At 41.0% G+C, this 23,995-nt stretch overlaps 1 protein-coding gene across 3 annotated transcripts in view; it reads right to left on the bottom strand.

Annotated features, from left to right (window-relative positions):
- Positions 1 to 23,995, bottom strand: part of LOC113589374 (RNA binding protein fox-1 homolog 3-like) — a 39,889-nt gene that overhangs the window by 2,856 nt on the left and 13,038 nt on the right. Inside the window, exons 2-11 of one of the 3 annotated variants that reach the window (XM_035525735.2) lie at positions 20,450 to 20,629; positions 19,902 to 20,075; positions 18,212 to 18,265; positions 17,748 to 17,840; positions 6,475 to 6,562; positions 6,254 to 6,310; positions 6,003 to 6,117; positions 5,447 to 5,489; positions 785 to 858; positions 23 to 101 (exon numbers count right to left, since the gene is read on the bottom strand). In XM_035525735.2, coding sequence (XP_035381628.1) covers positions 23 to 101; positions 785 to 858; positions 5,447 to 5,489; positions 6,003 to 6,117; positions 6,254 to 6,310; positions 6,475 to 6,562; positions 17,748 to 17,840; positions 18,212 to 18,265; positions 19,902 to 20,075; positions 20,450 to 20,629 — 957 coding nt within the window. Of the gene's footprint in view, positions 1 to 22; positions 102 to 784; positions 2,092 to 5,446; positions 5,490 to 6,002; positions 6,118 to 6,253; positions 6,311 to 6,474; positions 6,563 to 17,747; positions 17,841 to 18,211; positions 18,266 to 19,901; positions 20,076 to 20,449; positions 20,630 to 23,995 lie in introns of those variants that run through there. The other 2 variants (XM_081716780.1, XR_014124350.1) reach the window with 2 other exon arrangements.

Genomic DNA, 23,995 nt, shown 5'->3' with positions numbered 1-23,995 from the left:
CGACTGTGTGTATGTGTGTTACCATAGCTCCTACTCCATAGGCAGGTGCAGTAGCAGGTGTGAGGGTGTGGTAGGGGTCTGTAGCATACACTCGGCTGTAACTGAGTAAAGCACACACACAAACATGAAGAGAAGCTTTGTATTAGCTGCTTCCCACTGTAACAGCATCATTATCAACCTCAACTACCCCATCAGCCAAATAACCCTCAGTATTTAACTTGGCACCAGTGGGGGGGGGGGCAGTGTGTCGTGTGATGTCAACACTGCTAACATTGGGAGGGTCAGTGTGTAGTGTGATGCTAACACCGCTAACACGAGGAGGGTGTTTACTGTGCTGCTAACACTGGGAGGGTCAGTATGTTGTGTGGTGCTAACACTGCTATGACTGAGAAGATCAGTGTACAGTGTGGTGTTAACACCATTAACACTGAGAGGGTCAGTGTTTACTGTGGTGCTAACACTCTTAGCAGTAGGAGGGTCAGTGTTTACTGTGGTGCTAACACTATTAACACTAGGAGGGTCAGTGTGTAGTGTGGTGCTGACACTGCTAACACTGGGAAGGTCAGTGTGTAGTGTGGTGCTGACACCACTAACACTGGGAGGGTCAGTATGTTGTGTGGTGCTAACACCATTAGCAATGGGAGGGTCAGTGTACAGTGTCGTGCTAACACCATTAACACTGGCAGGGTCAGTTTACAGTTTATGCTTCTCATTCAGCATAAATCTCAGCACCCACTGCATGCATAAGCGATACTAGTTGCCATGGTGCCATGTTTTCACTCACCTGTCACTGTAGGCAGCTGCTGTGGCTCCAGTTACTGCAGTTGGCTGAGCATAGCGGTATGCAGAATAACCACCCTGAGACAGAGAGAGTGACCATAAGATAAAGAAGTGGGAAAGAGAGAGAGGGTGAAAGAGAGAGAGAGGGTGACCATAAGATAAAGAAGTGGAAAGAGAGAGAAGGTGAGAGCGAGATTCCATTGTTACTTTTTTTTATTTCAAATTTTGAAGTTAGGATAGAGTCTGTACTTTGTCATGGTTCCCTTCATCTGTATATCTGTAATATATCAAACATATAATTTCCCCTGGTCCTGATCACTGTAATCCTCTAATGGCTGGACCTCCCACAAACAGCATCCAGCAGTTAGACTGTTGTGCTAGAGGACTTCAAACACATGGGATTATACACATCACTCCTGTTCTGGAACCCTCACACTGAGTGGGAATTCACTTTATAATCTTTTTACTCATGAGTGCTAAAACAGTTGTATACCAGTAGGATCTTTCTACCTCTATGTGAGACGTCACATGACCATTACACTACACCATTAAAAGGCTACCAAGTAAAATCTGGGTAAAGATTGTCAACTGTGTAACTTGGCAATGAGCAATCAAGTCCAATCATTCATCATAAAGACAAATTCCCACATACAAATTTTGTACAGTACAATATACAAAATAAAGCAAATCTTATTTTCAGGGCAGATTTACTTGAAAACTCTGTCCCTATGATAAAACATAATATAACACAAAGAATATCACAGTTGCAATATATAACGATATGATCGCAGTACATTCCTCAGTATAGCCACAGAGAACATATATCAATAACTGACTGCATCTAGACATGGATCCCTCTAATTAATTAATTGATTGATTGACTGACAGACAGATAGGCAGACAAAACTTTGTCTATCAGCATGATAGACATTTTTCTTTGACACACTGCATCACTCTCACATGTAAATCATTCATCCTTTTTAAAATGTTACTCATTAATACAATGAATAGCCACTGGAATAACATATCTTCTGAAAACATATATTCTCACAAAGGGACTTTGTACCAGTGTAACGACTGCACACGCACACACACACACACACACACACACACACACACACACACACACACACACACACACACACACACACACACACACACACACCAGGAAGAGGATTCAATTGCAAGGTTTTATTTCTAAAATCAAATAGATCTGTGGGGTCAGGCAGGTATTTGTGGTCAGGTTGTTCCAAGGTTGATAACACGGGGCAGAGTCCTGGGGTGTCCAGGGGTCAGGCGGGTAGACGAGGTCTAAAAAACAGGCAGAAGTTGAAAACCAGGAAGACAAACAAGATTCTAGAATGCTCAGTACGCAACATGGAGTAGCAATACTTTGCAATGTGAACGTGGGGGAGGGAAGCTTAAATAGGGGGGCCGTAGTGAGGAGGATAAGGATCAGGTGCATGCTAGTACTCAGGTATCACGGCATTAGGTTTCCTCTTGACATAATTCTTTCAGTGGAGTTTGCCTTGTACCAATAATCTGTCCTTGCTCTTAGCAGAGAGGATGTTATACCAAGATGTAATATTACAGATCAGAATTGATTCGACAAGGGATTTGTACAGAGACACCAATATGTCTTTTTCCACATCAAAACTTGTGAGCTTTTTAAAAAGAGCTAATTTTAAAAAGCTTATTACAGCTGGGATTTCCTAGACACACAATCTACATGTTGGGAGAAAGACAGATACATCTAAGATAGACACATGTCTATAGGTACATGTAAGAGAGATGCATGTCTATAGATGCACGTAAGATAGTTACACGTAAGACAGATACATGTTTAGATACATGTAAGACAGATGCATGTAAGATAGATAGATACATGTCTATAGATACACATGTAAGATAGATGCATATCTATAGATACATGTAAGACAGATACACGTCTATAGATGCATGTAAAATAGATACTTGTTTGTTTACAAATGGAAACTAAAGAGTTAAGTGCTTGCTTCCTTACACAGCACATCTTAGCCTGAGGTATATTAAGCTTAAGGGAGCTCTCTTCAATGGAAGCAATCAGGGAGTTGACACATTTCTGATATGCAGTCAGAGAATATTCATTATCCAGTAGAGCCACCAGGGCCATGTCATCCTATTGTCACAACAATTGTATTTATATATACATAAAAGAGAACGGGGGATAACTTGCACCCCTGTTTAAGCCCTGCGTTTAAAACCTTATTACTGGATTGAATACCATTTTACAATTACATGTTGCCATCTATTGTGGAGAAACTTCTTAATCCATAAAATCAATGAAAGATCAACCTGCAGACTTTCAAGATGACTGAGCAGAGTCCTTACTGTATTCAAAGCTGATGTAAAATCCATCGATAATATCTTTACATAAGAATTTGTAAGATCCAAAATACCATAATCACAATACCTCTACTTATACCATTTATGTTCGTCTGTGTGGCCCATGTGTTTCACACCTGCTCCTCGTTGTGTTGTTAATCTGTGTGTATAAGTCCTTTGTGTAAACGTGAACGTTGTCAGTGTTTGATCCCACGATAGCCTCAGTGCTATGTTGTCTTCCGTGTCTCTAAATAAACATCGTTGTATGCATCACGGCTCCTCTTTTGCATCCTGCCAAGCCTCCCCATGTTACAGAAACACTGATCACCGAAGGATACCTGTCCTAGTCACTGTGTCAGTCCCAGTCACATTTAATGTGTCCGTCGCTTTGTCTCCCTTTGTGTCTGTGCCTGTGCACATCAGTGTGTCTGTTCCTGTGTTTGTTATTGTTCTGATCCCTGTCCTTCCACCTGCTGTTCTGCTCGCGCTGGCCCTTGTTGGGTCGTTCTGTCCTTCTGGCTTCACCATTTGGCGTGAGTTTCAGGGTCGTAGCCCAATAGGCTGGCGCGCCAGGAGTCACACCATTGGGGAGGGGCTCTGTCACGGTACGGTCCCTCCTCCCAAACGTCTCTGTGTGCGTGTGTGTTCGTCCGTGTGGCCATGCCCCCATGTGTTTCACACCTGCTCCTCATTGTGATTGTTAATGTGTGCATATATAAGTCCTTTGTGTAAACATGAATGTTGACAGTGTGGGGCAGTGGTAACTCAGTGGTTAAGGTACTTGACTTCTAATCAGAAGGATTATTATTTCATGTTTAAACCATTATCCCAGGTTTAGATTCATTATTCCATGTTTAAAATTATTATACCAGATTAAGCCATTATCCCAGGTTGTCTCAAGTGTTTGAGTTTGGTGGTAGCTGATAGCAAGAAAGCAAAAATCTACATTTATTACTTTTGTTTTCCAGCTATATTATATAATAAAAGGCTATCTTATTTTAATATTACATCTTGCAATGGTGATTGGCTCACAATCACTAATTGACATCAGTAATTAGTGCTAACTGTTAGGTTAACATTAACAACACAGTTATGTTAGCTAAGAACATTGTAAAACAGGTGACAAATGTGAGACCTTCAAGTAACTATGATCATATCTGTTTTTTCTAACAAACTTTTTCCTAACTAAACAAAATATGGACAAATAAATTTGACAGATTTTTTGGGCAGATTGGAATTCATTTGTAAATGGAAAAATAATTAAGAGAGTATAAGGGGAGTATAGGTAGAGTATTAGAGGAGTATTAGGAAAGCATTGGGGGAGTATTAGGGTTAAGACTTGTAATTGGAAGATTGCTGGTTCAAGCCCCACCACTGCCAAGCTGCCACTGTTGGGCCCCTGAGTAAGACCCTTAACCCTCAATTGCCCAAGTTGTACTTAGTCATAACTGTAAGTCGCTTTGGATAAAAGCGTCAGCTAAACGCCATAAATATAAGTGTTTGACCCCTTCCGTGTCTCTAAATAAACGTCGTATCATGGCTCCTCTTTTGCATTCTGCCAAGCATCCCCCCTCTGCAGACAGACATAAAAATATAGACTAATCAATTTTTTCATTAACATTTTGAAAATAATAGGTACGTCCAGATGATCTGATTAAAAGGGGAAAAAACCAACAAAGCAAATTCAGACACACTAATGTACAGACTCAGGGCCTGGGGTTAACCCTAACCCTAACCCTAACCCTACAGACTCAGGGCCTGGGGTTAAACCTAACTCTAACCCTAAACCTGGGGCTAACCCTAACCCTAACCCTGGAGTTAACCCTAACCCTATGACACCTGGGGCCCTGGGGTTAACCCTAACCCTATGACACCTGGAGCCCTGGAGTTAACCCTAACCCTATGACACCTGGGGCCCTGGGGTTAACCCTAATTCTAACCCTGGGGTTAACACTAACCCCTAAGCCTAGAAGTAGAAATAGGTTGACAAGGATGGGAAGCCCTGAGAAGAGAGAATATACACACCAGCAACTGGCACACAAAAACTATAACTGCAGCAAACATGCACATGTATGCACACACACACACCTTCACGGGTGCACGAATGCAGATGCACACACGTGCGTGTGTATGTGTGTGTGTGTGTGTGTGTGTGTGTGTGTGTGTGTATATATATATATATATATATATATATATATATATATATATATATATATATATATATATATATATATATATATAAATAAAGGGGAGAGAAGATGTGTACAAAACCTCCTTTTCCCATGTGTTCCTGATTACTCACATATAAATCTGCAGCTCCATAGAAGCCATCCTGATATATCACACTAAAGGAGGAACAGAGAGAGAGGTCAACTGCACATATATTTACCTTATTCAGCCATGCCCATTTTAAGGGCTCTGCCACATTTTGTGTTTTTCCTCACATTTACGTTAGCTGCTATTAGAAAATGGTGTCAAAATGGGAACAATGTGGGAGTCTTCAAAATATTTACTGCACTGGGACAATGGGTTAAAATTACAGCAACACTCTAGAACACTGCTGGGTAGACAACAGAAAATACCATAGAAATACCATACACTATTTACCAGGGACATATGTAACCAAATTTCCCAATGTTGGTTAGCCAATCATAGTTAAAATACTCAAGTTTACTAATACATACAATTAGTCATTATTTAATTAGATACACTTACAAACTACTGAAATAATGTGTGTATTTGAGAGTGTGTGTTATCCAAGGCATGCTGAAAGTGTGGGTTGACGCACTCTGACAGTGCCGTATAGTGGTCGGCCACACCCTCCCAGCTCTCTGTGTGTGTATGTGTGTGTGTGTTACCCAGGATATGCTGGAAGTGCAGCTCTGACAGTGCCGTATAGTGGTCGGCCACGCCCTCTCAGCTGTGCACCCCGGAACACTGCTGCCGCCGCCGTTGTGTACGGAAACCCTGGAACTATACACACGCACGCGTGCGCACACATACATGCCAACTAGCATACACCCCTAGTGCCAGGAATCCTGTAATCAATCAAAATCTGTATATGAACCAAGGCCGGGAGCAGCACAGATCAGTATGAGGCTGAGTGTACCTGTGTAGAGGTCTGGGGCATACATGGCACCCACCACAGGACTTAGTTTCCACCCTGCTGAACACACATGCCCGCAAACATGCAGACACGCGCGCGCAAACACAAATACACACACACACACACACATGCATACATACATACTCACGCCATTGCCACTGTATGTGTTCAACTGCAGTGAAAACATTTTCAATCGTGTTGGTGTGTAGGGTGTGTGTATGTACCATAGGGCAGGGGGTTGAGTGTGTCTCCATTGGGGTATGGACTGACCAACTTCTTATTGGTCATCACTCTGGCTGTAGCATTATTCACCTAGATGCAAACACACAAATGATCAACAGAGCAACTAAAATACCCACAAACAGACTCACAGTCCCTTGTGTGAACCAGCCTTCCCCATCACATATACGCCCAGAATTAACCCTGTAATGTGAATTAACACTGTAATGCTGTTCAAGAAACAGCCTGCTGCCAGATATGCCAATAATTAATGACATCACTGCCATCGTGTGCATGTGAGTGCTGCTGCTTAATGACATCACCTCCATCGTATGCATGTAAGTGCTGCTGCTTAATGACATCACCTCCATCGTGTGCATGCAAGTGCTGCTGCTTAATGACATCACCGCCATCGTGTGCATGTGAGTGCTGCTGCTTAATGACATCGTCGCCATCGTGTGCATGTGAGTGCTGCTGCTTAATGACATCACCTCCATCGTGTGCATGTGAGTGCTGCTGCTTAATGACATCACCTCCATCGTGTGCATGTAAGTGCTGCTGCTTAATGACATCACCTCCATCGTGTGCATGTGAGTGCTGCTGCTTAATGACATCGTCGCCATCGTGTGCATGTGAGTGCTGCTGCTTAATGACATCACCTCCATCGTGTGCATGCAAGTGCTGCTGCTTAATGACATCGTCGCCATCGTGTGCATGTGAGTGCTGATGCTGGAAGAACTCTCAGCATAGCACAAATGGATCAGCACAAAACAGCACAGCACAAAACAAAGATATCAGGTCTCAGTAAAACTATTAGAGGAGAGAGAGAGAGAGAGAGAGAGAGAGAGAGAGTGTGTGTGTGTGTGTGTGTGTGTGTGTTTGAACATTACTGGGACAGATTAGTTTATGTTTCAAGTCTCACTGCTGATTATGTTACAAACTAACCAAGAAGAGAAGAAGAAAGGGATGACAAACATTTTCCCTTAAAATGATTAAAATATGACAACAGAAATTACTCACAGCCAAATATGGACCAATAAAACAAAAGGAAACAAAAAATTCAGCCAATCAGCAAGTGTCAGATGTAGCATTGAGACCAATCAAATCCTTGCAGCACTCCCAAAAACAAGGACATGGAGATGAGGAGGGATGCAGGGAATGGGAGAAAGCGCAGAGCAGATCAAAACAGGGAAATGCAACAGATCATGGAGCAATAGTGTACATTTCATCTACATAAGCAACACTAATAAACAAACAAATAAACATAACTAATACCAAGGTGCATCATTCATAAAGAAATCCAATTAAGGGCCCATTCCCCAGTAGCTCTAACTTCATGTGGGGGAGAGCACCACACTATATGAAGAAGAGAGAGGACAGCGGTCTTCATACCCAAAAAGACAAACCAATAAATAAAAACAAATAAAGATCAAATGAAGATCCACACAACACTACCAAGCAATATTATTACATCACCAAATAAATAAAATAAATAAAAATTACAACCCAAAAACTTAAACAGTAAATATAGAAGTAGCTGAAGTAAGACAATCCAAAAAGAGTGAAAGGAAAGTGAAAGACAAAGCTTTGACTGTCCTACAATCTGTTATAGACAACAATTAGTAAAACAATCTGAAAATATCTCCAATAGAATAGATTACATTACACCATAATGAGACCAAAATCAAGCCCATTTAATACAAAATATTACTGCATTAATCCTCTTCCACAGTACAGGGTTTCACACTTCAATGTTATATTTGTCGTAAGGCTCCAGTCTCCAGGCAATTCATTATACATACCATTATATTTACATACCATCACATTATACATAAGACTATATTTACATACCATTACATTATACATACCATTATATTTACATACCATTATATTATACATACCATGTGGTCTGTAATAAGGTCTGAAAGTAGGAATGTGCAGATCATGTGCTTAGAGCCGAACGTTGGAGATCTAGGTGCAGTCAGGGTTTGTATTAATATGTATGCATGTAAATAGCTACAATGTGTTAATATGTATGCATGTAAATAGCTACAGCTTGTGAGGAATCAAAACAGAAGAATTAAACATTTAATTCTTTATTCAGTGTTAGTGCAAATAATACAGGTATGGGGTTAATGAACTATGTGTGTGTGTGTGTGTGTGTGTGTGTGTGTGTGTGTGTGTGTGTGTGTGTGTGTGTGTGTGTGTGTGTGTGTGTGTAAACAATTGTGCACCATTAAGTAAATATAACACCAATTATTATGAAATGTGGCACAATCATACTTTACATAGACCTTAAATTCAGTATATTATAATCTCAGTATATTCTAATAGTAGTATACATAAATCTAAGTATACTTGAATATCAGTATACTGTACTCTCAGGATGCATGGAGACTGAATATCTTTAATAGAGTATCTTTGAGTATCTTTAATTGGGTATCTTTCTTCTGCACCAACACAACACAGTTTGAATTCAATTAATGATTTAAAGGTTAAAAGATAATATCTACTTATGTGTTAATACAGAGTCAGTCAGTGATGTCGTATACACACAACTTACCGAAGCCATGGGAACAGCAAGTGGTTACTGTGGAGACTGACAACACACACAGAAGTCATCAAGGGAAACAGAAAAAATATAATAATCAAATAAACTAGTATTCCAATAAATAAAATTACAGTCACCAAAACTGCAAAACAAAATTTAAATAAGTTGAACAATAATTTCCAGATAAAATTAGACACAGAGAGAGAGCGAGAGTGTGTGTGAGAGGGAGAGAGAAGGGGGAGAGAGAGAGAGAGAGAGAGAGAGAGAGAGAGAGAGAGAGATAAGAGCCTGTCTGCACTTTTATTCCAGCGTATCTTCTTGTATAGCTGTACATACTTTTTTGTTTTGGTGAGGAGCGATTTAATGATTGATCAATATTATGACTGATCAGTGATCAACACTCCAAAAGTTGCAGAAATTCTAGAGTGTGGCTAGGTGTGTAAAGGTACAACACTATGTCTGTCAGGATTAACCCCAACACCCTCTACTAGAATGTACCCTAATACAAACTGCTTGGGTTAACCCCAACATCCTCTGTTATAGTGTACCCTAACACAGACCACTAGGGTTAACACACACTAGAGTTAACACTAGATTCAATGGTAATACTGACACTGCAATATCAATGGTTAGAATAAACTGGGAAGCTTTTATCTTATTATTAGATGGTTTATCACATACACACACCTTGCAGGTACATTTTATAGCTGCTGATGCATCATCACTGGACTGAACACAGGGCCTCTGCTGATGAGATATATTTGGGTTAGTGGACCCTACTGGTCTATCCTCTACATAACATTTACAGTGACATGGTAATGGTATGGTAGTAGGTATGGTAATGTAAGGCTTAAGGCAGCCACCCTACCCAGGACTCAAACCCAGGTCCGACAGGAGGTAAATGTGAGCTCTTATGAGAGTGGTGATCTCCATCACACCATCCTCCCCTTCAGAGAGTGATAGTCTCCATCACACTGCTTCCAGGGAGTCCCTCTGCACAAAACTGCCCTTTCCATCAGGGCCACGCCCATGCCTCTCAGCAGGGGTCCTCACACTGGGCTTCACCATCACCTCACAGCAGGGGTGGATTCATCATCTTGGGACATGCACCCGATAACCTCACTGCCATCCTACTTCTGACTCAATGTGTAACAAAGGCTGAATACAGGTAGTGGTATAGTGATAGTGGTAGTAGGCGTGCTAGTAGGTTACCAGCCCATTACCAATCTCCTCTTTCTACCCAAGGTATTAGAAAAAGTTGTAGCCTCTCAGTTGCAGTCTTTCTTAAATACCTAGGCTCTATTTGAAACTTTCCAGTCTGGCTTCCATCCTACACACAGCACTGAGACAGCGCTGAGACAACCTTCTTACGTGTTCTCAATGATCTTTTCTCTACTGATTCTGGTAACTTGAGTATTCTCCTCCTAGATTTAAGCGCCGCATTTTAAACAATTAACCATAACATACTCATTGCCTGCCTCTCAAGCATTGGTAAACACAAATTGCACACTGATACCGTCACTCAAGGTGTTCTCCAGGGATCTGTCCTTGGCTCTCTCCTGTTCATTATCTATATGCTGCCCCTTGGTCAGACTATTCACAGGCATGGTCTTCATTTCCACTGTTATGCTGATGACACTCCAAAGCTAACACTACCCTACCACTTCCTGTTTTACTTTCTTGTATCCAAGATCTCAAACAGTGGATGAACATAAATTTCCTAAAACTAAATACTGACAAACAGAAGTTATGCATATTGGCTCTAAATCCAAAATCTCAAAATCCCTTGTTTTTAAATTCAATCTGGATGGTGTCTTGGTCAAATCCTCATCTGCAGTTAGGAACCTTGGTGTACTATTTAACTCCTCATTCTCTTTTGAACCCCACATCAAGTCACTGGTTAAAAATGCCTTTTTTTTCTCTCCGTAATATCGCTAGACTCCACTCGTATACTTCAGTCTTCTGATGCTGAACTCCTACTCCCATACTGCTCCACCTGTACACTTCAGTCTTCTGATGCAGGTCTCCTCTCCATTCCTATGTTTAGATTGGTGTCTGTACGAGGCAGATTCTTTAGTGTCATGGCCTCAAAATTATGGAACACTACCTCAATCTCAACATTTCTCATAACATCTCTTCCTATTTGTAGTTGTTAATTAATGTGTTAAATTTGTCCATTAATGTTTTTTTCTCTCCATCTTTATTGTTATTGTAAACCAACTTTGAGTCTGTGAAAGTCACTATATAAATTAAACTTATTATTATTAGGTGTGTTAGTAGGTGTGGTAGTGGGTTTTGGGTGTAGTGGTGTGGTTGTTAGTATTGGGTGTGGTAGTAGGTCTGGTAGATGGTATTGGGTGTGGTGTGGTAATAGGTGTGGTAATGCTGTGGTAGTGGGTGCAGTAGTTGGTTTGGGTGTAGTGTGGTAGTTGGTGTGGTAGTGGCGTTATTGTTGGTATTGGGTGTAGTAGTAGGTGTGGCAGTTGGTAGTGGGTGTGGTGTGGTAATGGTGTGGTAGTGGGTTTTGGGTGTAGTGGTGTGGTAGTGGTGTGGTTGTTAGTATTGGGTGTGGTAGTAGGTCTGGTAGTTGGTATTGGGTGTGGTGTGGTGATAGGTGTGGTAATGGTGTGGTAGTTGGTGCAGTAGTTGGTTTGGGTGTAGTGTGGTAGTTGGTGTGGTAGTGGTGTTGTTGTTGGTATTGGGTGTGGTAGTAGGTGTGGCAGGTGGTATTGGGTGTGGTGTGGTAATGGTGTGGTAGTGGGTGTGGTAGTTGGTTTGGGTGTGGTGTGGTTGTAGTAGAGGTGTGATAGTGGAAGTAGTGTAGTGTGGTGTAGTGGTAATGCAGGAGCTAGTAAAAGTAGTACTTGTAGTATTATAGTATCGGGTGTGATATTGGGTGTGACAGGGGTGTGTCAGAAGGCCACGTGGGCGTGGCAGTGGAATTGATGTCTCATTATGAGCGTATCAGGCATAGCAGTGACCAAAGTGACTTAGTGCTAAGTGGTAGTGTCATTGCTGAACTGAGAATTGTCAGCAATCTCAAAAATGTCCAGCCAACAGCAGCCTGTCAGACACTGATCAGTGATAAAGAAGAATCACAAATTGTACAACAGATGGTCTCAAACTATATAGAGGAAGGAGAATGCCCTAAGGGGAATATAAACTGCATGGCAGACAGATGCCCTACAGTTACATTTATGGCATTTAGCTGATGCTTTTTTATCTAAAGCAACTTACAATTATGACTGAGTACAACTTGAGCGCTAAGGGCCTTACTCAGGGGCCCAACAGTGTCAATTTGGCAGTGGTGGGGCTTGAACCAGCAATCTTCTAATTACAAGTCTTAACTCCAATACTCCCCTAATACTCTCCCAATACTCTAATTATTTTTCCATTTACAAATGAATTCCAATCTGCCCATAAAATCTATCAAATTTATTTGTCCATATTTTGTTTAGTTAGAAAAAGTTTGATCATAGTTACAGATATGATCATAGTTACTTGAAGGTCTCACATTTGTCACCTGTTTTACAATGTTCTTAGCTAACGTAACTGTGTTGTTAATGTTAACCTAACAGTTAGCACTTATAACTGATATCAATTAGTGATTGTTAGCCAATCACCACTGCAAGATGTAATATTAAGATAAGATAGCCTTTTATTATATAATATAGCTGGAAAGCAAAAGTAATAAATGTATAGATTTTTTCCTTCTTACTATCAACCACCAAACTCAAACACTTGAGACAACCTGGGATAATGGCTTAATCTGGTATAATAAGTTTAAACGTGACAATGGTTTTAAACCTGGTATAATAAGTTTCAACCTGGAATAATGAATCTAAACCTGGGATAATGGTTTAAACCTGAAATAATAGTTTTAAACCTGGGATATTGTCTTAACCTGGTACAAAGGGTTTAAACCTTTGCTACTACACAGGTCACTGTTACACTGGTCACCATTACATATTGATTCCAATGTGATTCTAGAGGTCTTATATGGCTGTTTTTACACCATGATTCAAGTGGTCTTATATGGTTGTTGCATGTACGAGTTGGTGCTGCTGAAATCTTGACCAAACGCCATGACAAACTATGCAATCGCACTGGTGTTGAAAGTCAGACTATACCACAATGCTCCAAAATGACAATATCTGTTTTTGACATCAATATGCAACTTCTTTTTGCCAAAAAGAGACAAGGTATTCTCTCTGCTGCCACAACTCCACAAAATGTTCTTGAGTCAAAGAATCTTTAATTTTCTTTTCACTAAACCGCTGTTTATTTCTTGTTTCTGCATAATTCCCAGCCACATCCTATTGGTTGTTTATAGGTGTGCGTCACAGCAGCGGTTACATTGTGAGATTCTGCCTCAAAATGTCTGACACTATCATAGTCTGATCATAGTCTGACACTAACAGAGGATCGCAGCCTGTCTTTGGTCACAGAGGCAGCCACCCAGCTGCCATGCTGCATGACATACTACACAGATTTTAATAAAACATCTGATTGTTGTCTGTGACAGAATAATAGGCAAAATAAATGCACAGTGTAACACCATCTTAAAGAGCACATCTCCATACTATTCATTTGCAATGTACCACTAAAGAAAGAATCCATTAATGAGAGCAAAACCTCCCTATGATTACACAAGTCATTTGTTGGTTCTGGTTGGTGTAATCTTTGTGGACCCCTTAGTAGCAAGGTTGTCATAAGGTTCTAGATTAGGGTAGTAAGGTTACATCATAAGGTTCAAGATGACATCATTAGGGTGGCATGGGAAGGTTACAGGTCTTCAGCAGTTCAGATATTTAAATCAAATGACATAGCTGTGCAGAAATAAACCGTGAAAGGAACCGAAATGATCCTAAAAATTAAAAAATTTCTTTCTGTATGTGCACCATTAAAAAACACAGGTCTGTTTATAGGATTACAGGTTTATAGATCTAACACTATTAAATGTTTTTATTCATTTTGTTTGAAATCTGAACTGCATCTGAATAGTAACATGTAACCTAACCATTTAACCTAACCTGCTCTTGTCTCTAGAAATGAATGTCAAAGTTATATTAATGTGAATACTGCTGCATACACTTCATTACAACAGGCAGGTCTATACCACTTCATCCTACCATGCAGTGGCACAGGCAGGTCTATACAACATCATCCTACCATGCAGTGGCACAGGAAATTCTATACCACCTCATCACACCATGCAGTGACACAGGCAGGTCTATACCACCTCATCCTACCATACAGTAGCACAGGCAGGTCTATATCACCTCATCCTACCATGCAGTGGCACAGGCAGGTCTACACCACCTCATCCTACCATGCAGTGGCACACGCAGGTCTATACCACCTCATCCTACCATGCAGTGGCACAGGCAGGTCTATACCACCTCATCCTACCATGCAGTGGCACAGGCAGGTCTATACTACCTCATCCTACCATTCTGTACAAACACACCAAATAAAACATGTGCCACTAGACATAACACCACAGCCATTCAAATGTGTTATCAGAAAGTAAGTCAATCACACTCTCACCACACACATTCATACACACATGCACACTCACACACACACATACACTGGCATTTATGCAAGCACAAATCCTTACCCCTAAATGTTTACGTTACACCTACTGAGTAATACATATGCCTGCATATAGTAGAATATTTAACAGGTATGACCTTTAAATTAATACAATTAAATCAAGAACAAACATGCAGATAAATGTTTCTCCTTTGGTTTTGAACTGCAAGAAACAGAAAACAGTTTCATTTTCAGTGGCCACAAACACAAAGCACCTCATGTTGTGAATCTGTGAAATGTCACAGATATTCATCAATTTAATTTTGGTTAAATGAGTTAAATAACAACTATTCATCATGCATCATACCACTGTTAAACCAGTAACACACACACACACACACACACACACACACACACACACACACACACACAGGTTCAGATAGTCTCTCTCATACACACATGCCAGTGACTGGTCTGTGTTTCATGCTTTAAACAGGATACTGCTTGCTGATTGGCTGAGAGTTGTGAGGGCACAAATTACAAATTAAAAACAAGGGACTTTTGCATGCTTGTCCTCTGGTTGCCATAGCAACTTGCAGGCGAAAAGCCCATGCATTGCACACACACATGCATACATCACCATGAAAAACACAGCAACACACACACAGACTCTCTATTACACGCACGTATGCACACACACACCATCATCATTAAGACATACGCGCACACATATGTAGACATGCACCATCACTGCATGACAGTTAAAACTTTTAAACACGCACACATCTACAGTATTTCTCACACACAAACCCAGAGATGAGATCTGTGGATCTGTGCAGAGTGTGTGTAGATCTACAGATCTCTGTAGAGAGTGTGTGGATGTTTGTTTATAATTAAGAATGCAGAAAGAACATGCTGGTGTCCTTCACATCATGCAGGACCGCGAAAGTTCTAAACCACACCCACTACAGCTCTAAACCACACAAGTATACACACTACAGCTCTAAACCACTCCCACTACAGCTCTAAACCACACCTTCTACAGTTCTAAACCACACCCACAATGGTTCTAAAGCACACCCACTACAGCTCTAAACCACACAAGCATACACACTACAGCTCTAAACCACACCCACTACAGCTCTAAACCACACCCACAATAGTTCTAAACCACACTCACTACAGCTCTAAACCACACGTGCTACAGTTCTAAGCCACATCCACAATGGTTCTAAAGCACACCCACTACAGCTCTAAACCACACATGCATATACACTACAGTTCTAAACCACACCCACTACAGCTCTAAACCACACAAGCATACACACTACAGCTCTAAACCACACCCACTACAGCTCTAAACCACACCTGCTACAGTTCTAAACCACACCAACAACGGTTCTAAACCACACCCACTACAGCTCTACACCAAATAACCATACCCACTACAGCTCTAAACCACACTCACTACAGCTCTAAACCACATGTGCTACAGTTCTAAACCACATCCACAATGGTTCTAAACCACACCCACTACAGCTCTAAACCACACAAGCATACACACTACAGTTCTAAACCACACCCACAACAGTTCTAAACCACAACCACTACAGCTCTAAACCACACCCACAACTGTTCTAAACCACACTCACAATGGTTCTAAACCACACCTGCTACAGTTCTAAACCACACCCACAACAGTTCTAAACCACACCCAGTACAGCTCTAATCCAGACAAGCATACACACTACAGCTCTAAACTACACCCACTACAGCGCTAAACCACACCTGCTAGTTCTAAACCACACCCACAGTGGTTGTAAACCACACCCACTGCAGCTCTAAACCACACCTGCTAGTTCTAAACCACACCCACAATGGTTCTAAACCACACCCACTACAGCACTAAACCAAATAAGCATACACACTACAGCGCTAAACCACATCTGCTACAGTTCTAAACCACACCCACAATGGTTCTAAACCACACCCACTACAGCTCTAAAACACACCCACTACAGCTCTAAAACACACCCACTACAGCTCTAAAACACACAGACATTTGTATTTGCATATGTGTGTGAGAGTGTGCTCGTATGCATGCACGTGTGTGCGAAATAGTCCAATCCCTAGTTAATAATCCTAACCCTAGTTAATAGTCCCAACCCTAGTTAATAGTCCCAACCCTACTTAATAATCCTAACCCTAATTAATAGTCCCAACCCTAGTTAATAGTCCCAACCCGTTAATAGTCCCAACCCTACTTAATAATCCTAACCCTAGTTAATAATTCTAACCCTAGTTAATAGTCCCAACCATAGTTAATAATCCTAACCTTAGTTAATAGTCCCAACCCTAGTTAATAATCCTAACCCCAGTTAATAGTCCCAACCCTAGTTAATAATCCTAACCCTAGTTAATAGTCCCAACCCTAGTTAATAATCCTAACCCTAGTTAATAGTCCCAACCCTAGTTAATAATCCTAACCTTAGTTAATAGTCCCAACCCTAGTTAATAATCCTAACCCTAGTTAATAGTCCCAACCCTAGTTAATAATCCTAACCCTAGTTAATAGTCCCAACCCTACTTAATAATCCTAACCCTAGTTAATAGTCCCAGCCCTACTTAATAATCCTAACCCTAGTTAATAGTCCCAACCCTAGTTAATAATCCTAACCCTAGTTAATAGTCCTAACCCTAGTTAATAATCCTAACCCTAGTTAATAGTCCCAACCCTACTTAATAATCCTAACCTTAGTTAATAGTCCCAACCCTAGTTAATAATCCTAACCCTAGTTAATAGTCCCAACCCTCGTTAATAATCCTAACCCTAGTTAATAGTCCCAACCCTACTTAATAATCCTAACCCTAGTTAATAGTCCCAGCCCTACTTAATAATCCTAACCCTAGTTAATAGTCCCAACCCTAGTTAATAGTCCTAACCCTAGTTAATAATCCTAACCCTAGTTAATAGTCCTAACCCTAGTTAATAATCCTAACCCTAGTTAATAGTCCTAACCCTAGTTAATAATCCTAGCCCTAGTAAACAGGCCACCTTATTTAAAGAACATGCATATTGGGCTAAAACAAAACCTGGGGAGTGTGCGTGTATGTGCATGCGTATCAGAGCATGTATGATTGAATGTATCAGGGAGGGGAGACAGACAGAAACAATGTGAGGATGACTACCTCAATTTTCCGCCCCTCCACCAAAGTTCCATGCAAGCGTTCTCGAGCTTTTTCTGCATCCACACTTGACTCAAATGTCACAAACCCAAAACCCTGTGTAGAGATTACAGTCAAAACAACAAAAACACATTAAGTCTAGCTGAGTCCCAGAGCCCACTAGAATGAGGTGGGTTTCCATTTCCATCTTACATTATTCAAATAATATAAATACAATTATATATAATTTTATAGCATTCAGATTCACCATTCTGAATTCAACTTATTCATATAATACAATATTTTGCATGAGTAGCAATAAAATATTCATTTTCTTTAACAAGAGAAAATTTTACACGTCCATGTTTTCAGTGACCACATGGTTTAAGATGTCCATTCGATTAGTTACACTTATGTTGTGGACTTCAATGCACTATCACACAGAATTTCAGTTTTAAAAACCTTCCAGTGGCTCCTGTCAAACTCACCTTGGAACCCCTCTCATTGAAAATGATCTCTACATCCAAAATCTTCCCAAAGTGCTGCAAAGGAAATGAAGTAGGGTGAGCTCCAGGGTCAAAGCAGAGTCATAAAATCTGAAGGAGTCTTCTAGCATCTGTAGATCTCAAGATGAGTCATCTACCATCTGTAGATCTCTAGAAGATGAGCTACTTCATGGGCAGTGGCAGCTCAGCGGTTAGGGTACTTGACTTGTAAAACCCAATTAAGAACTTGTGGGCCCTTCTTAAATGGGAGATTTACAGTGAAGGAAAACAGTACAGTTCTCTGAACAGTGTCTGAGAAACTGTGGTTGCTGCTGCACAAAAAGTTGGTCGTGAACAGATTAAGAAACTGGCAGATGCCATGAAGGAAGGCTAATGACTGTTATTGAAAAGAAGGGTGGCTATATTGGTCACTGATTATTTTTTTTGTCAGAAATGTTTATTTGTAAATTGAGTTGTTTGCTTATTATTCTCACTTTAACAAGAGAAAATAAACAAGTGAGATGGGGGTAATTCTCATTTTTAATTTAGTTGCATAATAACTCTGCACACTAATAGTTGCACCAAGAGCACTTTAGTTGTTCAATAATAAAATTAATAATCAAAAATACAACTTGCCTAATAATTGTGCACACAGTGTATTAAGAACTTGCTTACCCGACCACCTTACCTTTTCAAAGTAAGTATCTGCTGCTCATATATAATCTTACTACCATGTGTTGCTAGGTTAACACATGCTTCCAGTCTGGGAGATTACTGGCTAGTGTCAATCTGATGGGAGTAGACTGGCTAGCCTCACATTGACTGATAGGAGATACTGGCCAGCCTCATACTGACAGATAGATGTGAACTGGCTAGCCTCACACTGACTGATAGAAGAGACTGGCTGGCCTCATACTGAGGTTTAGAGGTGAACTGGCAGCCCCACACTGACTGATAGGAGTAGACTGGCTAGCCGTACACTGACTGATAGGAGAGACTGGCTAGCCTCATACTGAGTGATAGATGTGAACTGGCTAGCCTCACACTGACTGATAGAAGTGGACTGGCTAGCCTCACACTGACTGATAGAAGTGGACTGCCTAGCCACTGACTGATGAGAGAGACTGGCTAGCCTCATACTGACTGATGGGAGAGACTGGCTAGCCTCACACTGACTGATAGGAGTGGACTGGCTAGCCTCACACTGACTTATGCTTCTGCCAACTGTTCTCTAATAGAGTGAACCCTAACCTTAATGGAATTAACTCTAACCCTAATGGAGTAAACCCTAACTTTAATGGGGTTAACCCTAACCCTATTGGAATTAACCCTAACGGAATTAACCATAACCATAATGGAGTTAAGATGATATAGTAAATGTTTGGGAAAAGAGCTCTCTGAGACAATATTTTAACATGTTGCAGTGACTGTGGCCAGACAACAGGCACATATCCTTTGATAGATCATTAACAGGACTAGATAGTAATTAACTCAGTTTAAGTGCTCTTGCCAACCCTGATCATTAGGGGGTAGCAGTACCATTTGAGTACTTCACCGGCTGTCTCTATATGCTCTCTCCCCTCTCCTCTCCACTCTTCCCCTGTCCACCTCATAATTACACACATTGATGATCAGTCACCTCCGAGGCTGTGTGTGTGTGTATGTGTGTGTGGCTGAAATGTTATAGTCTCACCCCAAACATCTGTCGCAGATCGGGATCGCGGAAACGGAAGGGGATATTTGACACGTGTAGTCGCTTTGGCGTGCATTTTGACTCCACCCCTTCACTGCTAGCAACACTTGTCACTCCACATGCGCTCCTACTGCACTGAGGTCCACTTTCTGCCTGAGTTGAGCCATTAGACTGCTGCAACAACATAGAGAATGCACTAGGGTGAGAAGACAGGCTGAGAAGACATTAGGGTGAGACCGGGTAGTTTCAGACTCTTAGAGTGAAGGTGTGAGCTGTGATATGTGATGTAATGTTTAAGCCTTAACCCTAACCCTATCTTAACCCTAACCCTAACCTTATCTTAATCCTATCTTAACCTTAACCCTATCTTAACCCTAACTGTAAACTGTAAGTCTCACATTTTAGATCAGGGTGATAATATCAGGTCAATATTTTTCATACACACTCACCCAGTATATTCTAGCGTGGGGCTATTAGTTAGATTATCTTAGATACATATACACATAACCCACTTATCCATCCACACACAACTGTGTGAAAGGTCTTACAGGTGTGTTGGTGAGTGTTGTAGGACCATTAGTTGATGTCTTTGGGGCTGAAGCAACCTCTACGCCTGATGGCAATCCAAACTCCCCTGCCCCTGACATCAACACAGCACCATTCTGGGAGGGGGGAGGGCTAAAGGTGTAGGGTGGTGCCACCTGGTTTTCCTGTACACCTGTAAAATCCTGGGAAGCAAAAACAAGGGTAGGAGCCATTGGGTTACACTCATGTTGCATCCATGAAATATTAACAGCAACACCATTCATTATTGACACTGAAAACTTGATACCGACACAGAAAGACTTGATACCGACACAGAAACAGACTTTTGTGCTGTCATTAGAAACAGAAATGACAAGCACTTTGACTAACTGTACACACACATGTACATGCAACAATGAACCAGAGGTAAATCAAGAGATGAACTAGACAGACCAGGAGAGAGTGTATCTGCTGGCAATGATCTTCCTCCCATAATTATAAGTGATCTACTGTACTCATGTACAGCATTATACATACACTACTGTACTAATATACACCATTATACATAGTCTACTGTACTAATATACACTATTTTGTGATCTACTGTACTGATGTACACCATTATACATACCTACTGTACTAATGTACACTATTATACATACCCTACTGTACTATGTACACTATTATACGTGATCTACTGTACTAATGTACACCATTATGCATAATCTACTGTGCTAATGTACACTATTATATGTGCTCTACTGTACTAATTACACTAGTATATGTGCTATACATGATCTATACTATTATACATGCTCTACTGTACTAGCAAACACCTGTTCACCATTTTGCATACGAAAAAATTTGCATTCCTGCTCTCCCTCTCTCTCTCGCTCTCTCTCTTTCTCACTTACACTCACACACACACACACAGTATCTTGCATTGACCCCAAACTTTCTAAATTCCTGTTTGTAAGACAGGTGAAGCTCATTTCTTCAGGTAGGTTATGTTCCTGGATCAGCAATTTTGCATTGATCCTGGATCAAAGATTCTATTCACCAATCACAGCCCCTACACTTCCCTCTTCCTACTGAAATGAAATCTCCTTCCAAAAATAACCAAACAGCCAAGGTTTTTAATAATAATATTTATTGGAGTTTTAATAAAAGTATTTTAATGAAAGTAATTAAGCAATTAATTAATACATTCCTTTGAATCCAAACAAGGTTCCATAGTAGTTTTATATATAATCATTATCACCATATTAATACTGGATAGATGTGCTAATGTTGTTCTAGGACCATCACATCACTGCCCTACGGTCCTGGATAATCTGCCTATGTTGTTCCAGGACCACCACCACGACGTTAATCCTGGATAATCTGGCTATGTTGTTCCAGGACCATCATCACTACGTTAATCCTGGATAATCTGCCTATGTTGTTCCAGGACCACCATCACTACGTTAATCCTGGATAATCTGCCTAGGTTGTTCCAGGACCACCATCACTACGTTAATCCTGGATAATCTGCCTAGGTTGTTCCAGGACCACCATCACTACCAGCAGAACTGGTATGTTCTTATTCCCAAAGCCTTGCTAGGGTCTAGGAGGTACCCAAGATTAGTTCAGAATGGGGAAGAACAGCATTCTCATATTTTGCCCTGTGGCGTTGGAACTTCAGAAGATATTGCAATTTAATGATGTAGTCTCTCTGAGGGAGATTAAATCTCTGTTAATGTATAAACTATACTGTAACGTATAAACTATATAAAGTATTCATAAAATGGATTTTATGTAATGTGTCTATAAACTCGATTCTGTGTTTTGTAGTATGTTTACTCGTTTTGAATAACATTTTAAAAACTGTCTTATGTCTGTTTTATGTTTTCACTCTTTTTATAAAGAATTATATTTTATAAAGAATTATTTTTTATTACGAATTTTATAGTTCTTATAAATTGTGTGCTATCTTGACCAGGTTTCCCTTGAAAAAGAAATTTTAATCTCAAGAGTCCTCCTAGTTAAATAAATGTTAAATAACAAAAACAACAACAAATAATATGTAAATATGACTCTTACCCTTAATTTTTAGCTGTCGTTGGATTTCAGAATAGCAATCTGTATGATCAAATCTTAATAGAGACCATATAATTAGGGTTAGAATTAGGCCATAGAAGATACAGTAGCACTGTTGTTTCTGTAATTGGTGTGTGTGTGTGAGTGTGTGTGTGTGTGCGGAGCTGCCCTCCTGTGGCTCTGTAAAGGAGCTGAATTAAAAATGTGCAAGCATGTGTGTGTATGTCTTTGTAAGTGTGACACAACTAGGAGTTAAGGGCAATAGGGGATGGGGCATTAAAGGGGTTAAGGATCATATTTTGCCTTTGATGCCATGCTCTAGTACACTCAGCTCAGCACAGGAGGATCAGGGTCAGGGTCAGGGTCAGGGTCAGGGATAGGGACAGGGTCAGGGTAAGGGTCAGGGTCAGGGTCAGGGTCAGGGACAGGGATAGGGATAGGGAAAGGGTCAGGGTCAGGGTCAGGGTGAGGGTCAGGGTCAGGGACAGGGTCAGGGTCAGGGTCAGGGTAAGGGACAGGGTCAGGGATAGGGTCAGGGTCTGGGTCAGGGTCAGGTTAGAGCACAGAGAGGGTTAGGGTTAGAGAACAGAGAGGGTTAGGGTTAGAGCATAGAGAGGGTTAGGGTTAGAGCACAGAGAGGATTATGGTTAGAGCACAAAGAGGGTTAGGGTTAGATCACAGAGAGGGTTAGGGTTAGAGCACTGAGAGGATTAGGGTTAGAGCACAGAGAGGATTAGGGTTAGAGCACTGAGAGGATTAGGGTTAGAGCACAGAAAGGGTTAGGGTTAGATCTCAGAGAGGGTTAGGGTTAGAGCACATAGAGGATTAGGGTTAGAGCACTGAGAGGGTTAGGGTTAGATCTCAGAGAGGGTTAGGGTTAGAGCACAGAGAGGATTAGGGTTAGAGCACTGAGAGGGTTAGGGTTAGAGCATAGAGAGGGTTAGGGTTAGAGCACAGAGAGGATTAGGGTTAGAGCGCTGAGAGGATTAGGGTTAGAGCACAGAGAGGGTTAGGGTTAGATCTCAGAGAGGGTTAGGGTTAGAGCACATAGAGGATTAGGGTTAGAGCACAGAGAGGATTAGGGTTAGAGCACAGAGAGGGTTAGGGTTAGATCTCAGAGAGGGTTAGGGTTAGAGAACAGAGAGGGTTAGGGTTAGAGCACAGAGAGGATTATGGTTAGAGCACAAAGAGGGTTAGGGTTAGATCACAGAGAGGGTTAGGGTTAGAGCACATAGAAGATTAGGGTTAGAGCACAGAGAGGATTAGGGTTAGAGCACTGAGAGGATTAGGGTTAGAGCACAGAGAGGGTTAGGGTTAGATCTCAGAGAGGGTTAGGGTTAGAGCACATAGAGGATTAGGGTTAGAGCACAGAGAGGATTAGGGTTAGAGCACAGAGAGGATTAGGGTTAGAGCACAGAGAGGAAGAGAACACAGAGAGCACAGAGAGGGTTTGGGTTCAAAGAAATGAGAGAAGGCAAAAATTATAGATA

The sequence above is a fragment of the Electrophorus electricus genome, chromosome 6 (assembly GCF_041902795.1).
Source record: "Electrophorus electricus isolate QZ-2024a chromosome 6, ASM4190279v1, whole genome shotgun sequence".
NCBI lineage: Eukaryota > Metazoa > Chordata > Actinopteri > Gymnotiformes > Gymnotidae > Electrophorus > Electrophorus electricus.
Note: the sequence above shows the minus strand (reverse complement) of the source record. Positions and strands in the feature narration are given on the sequence as shown.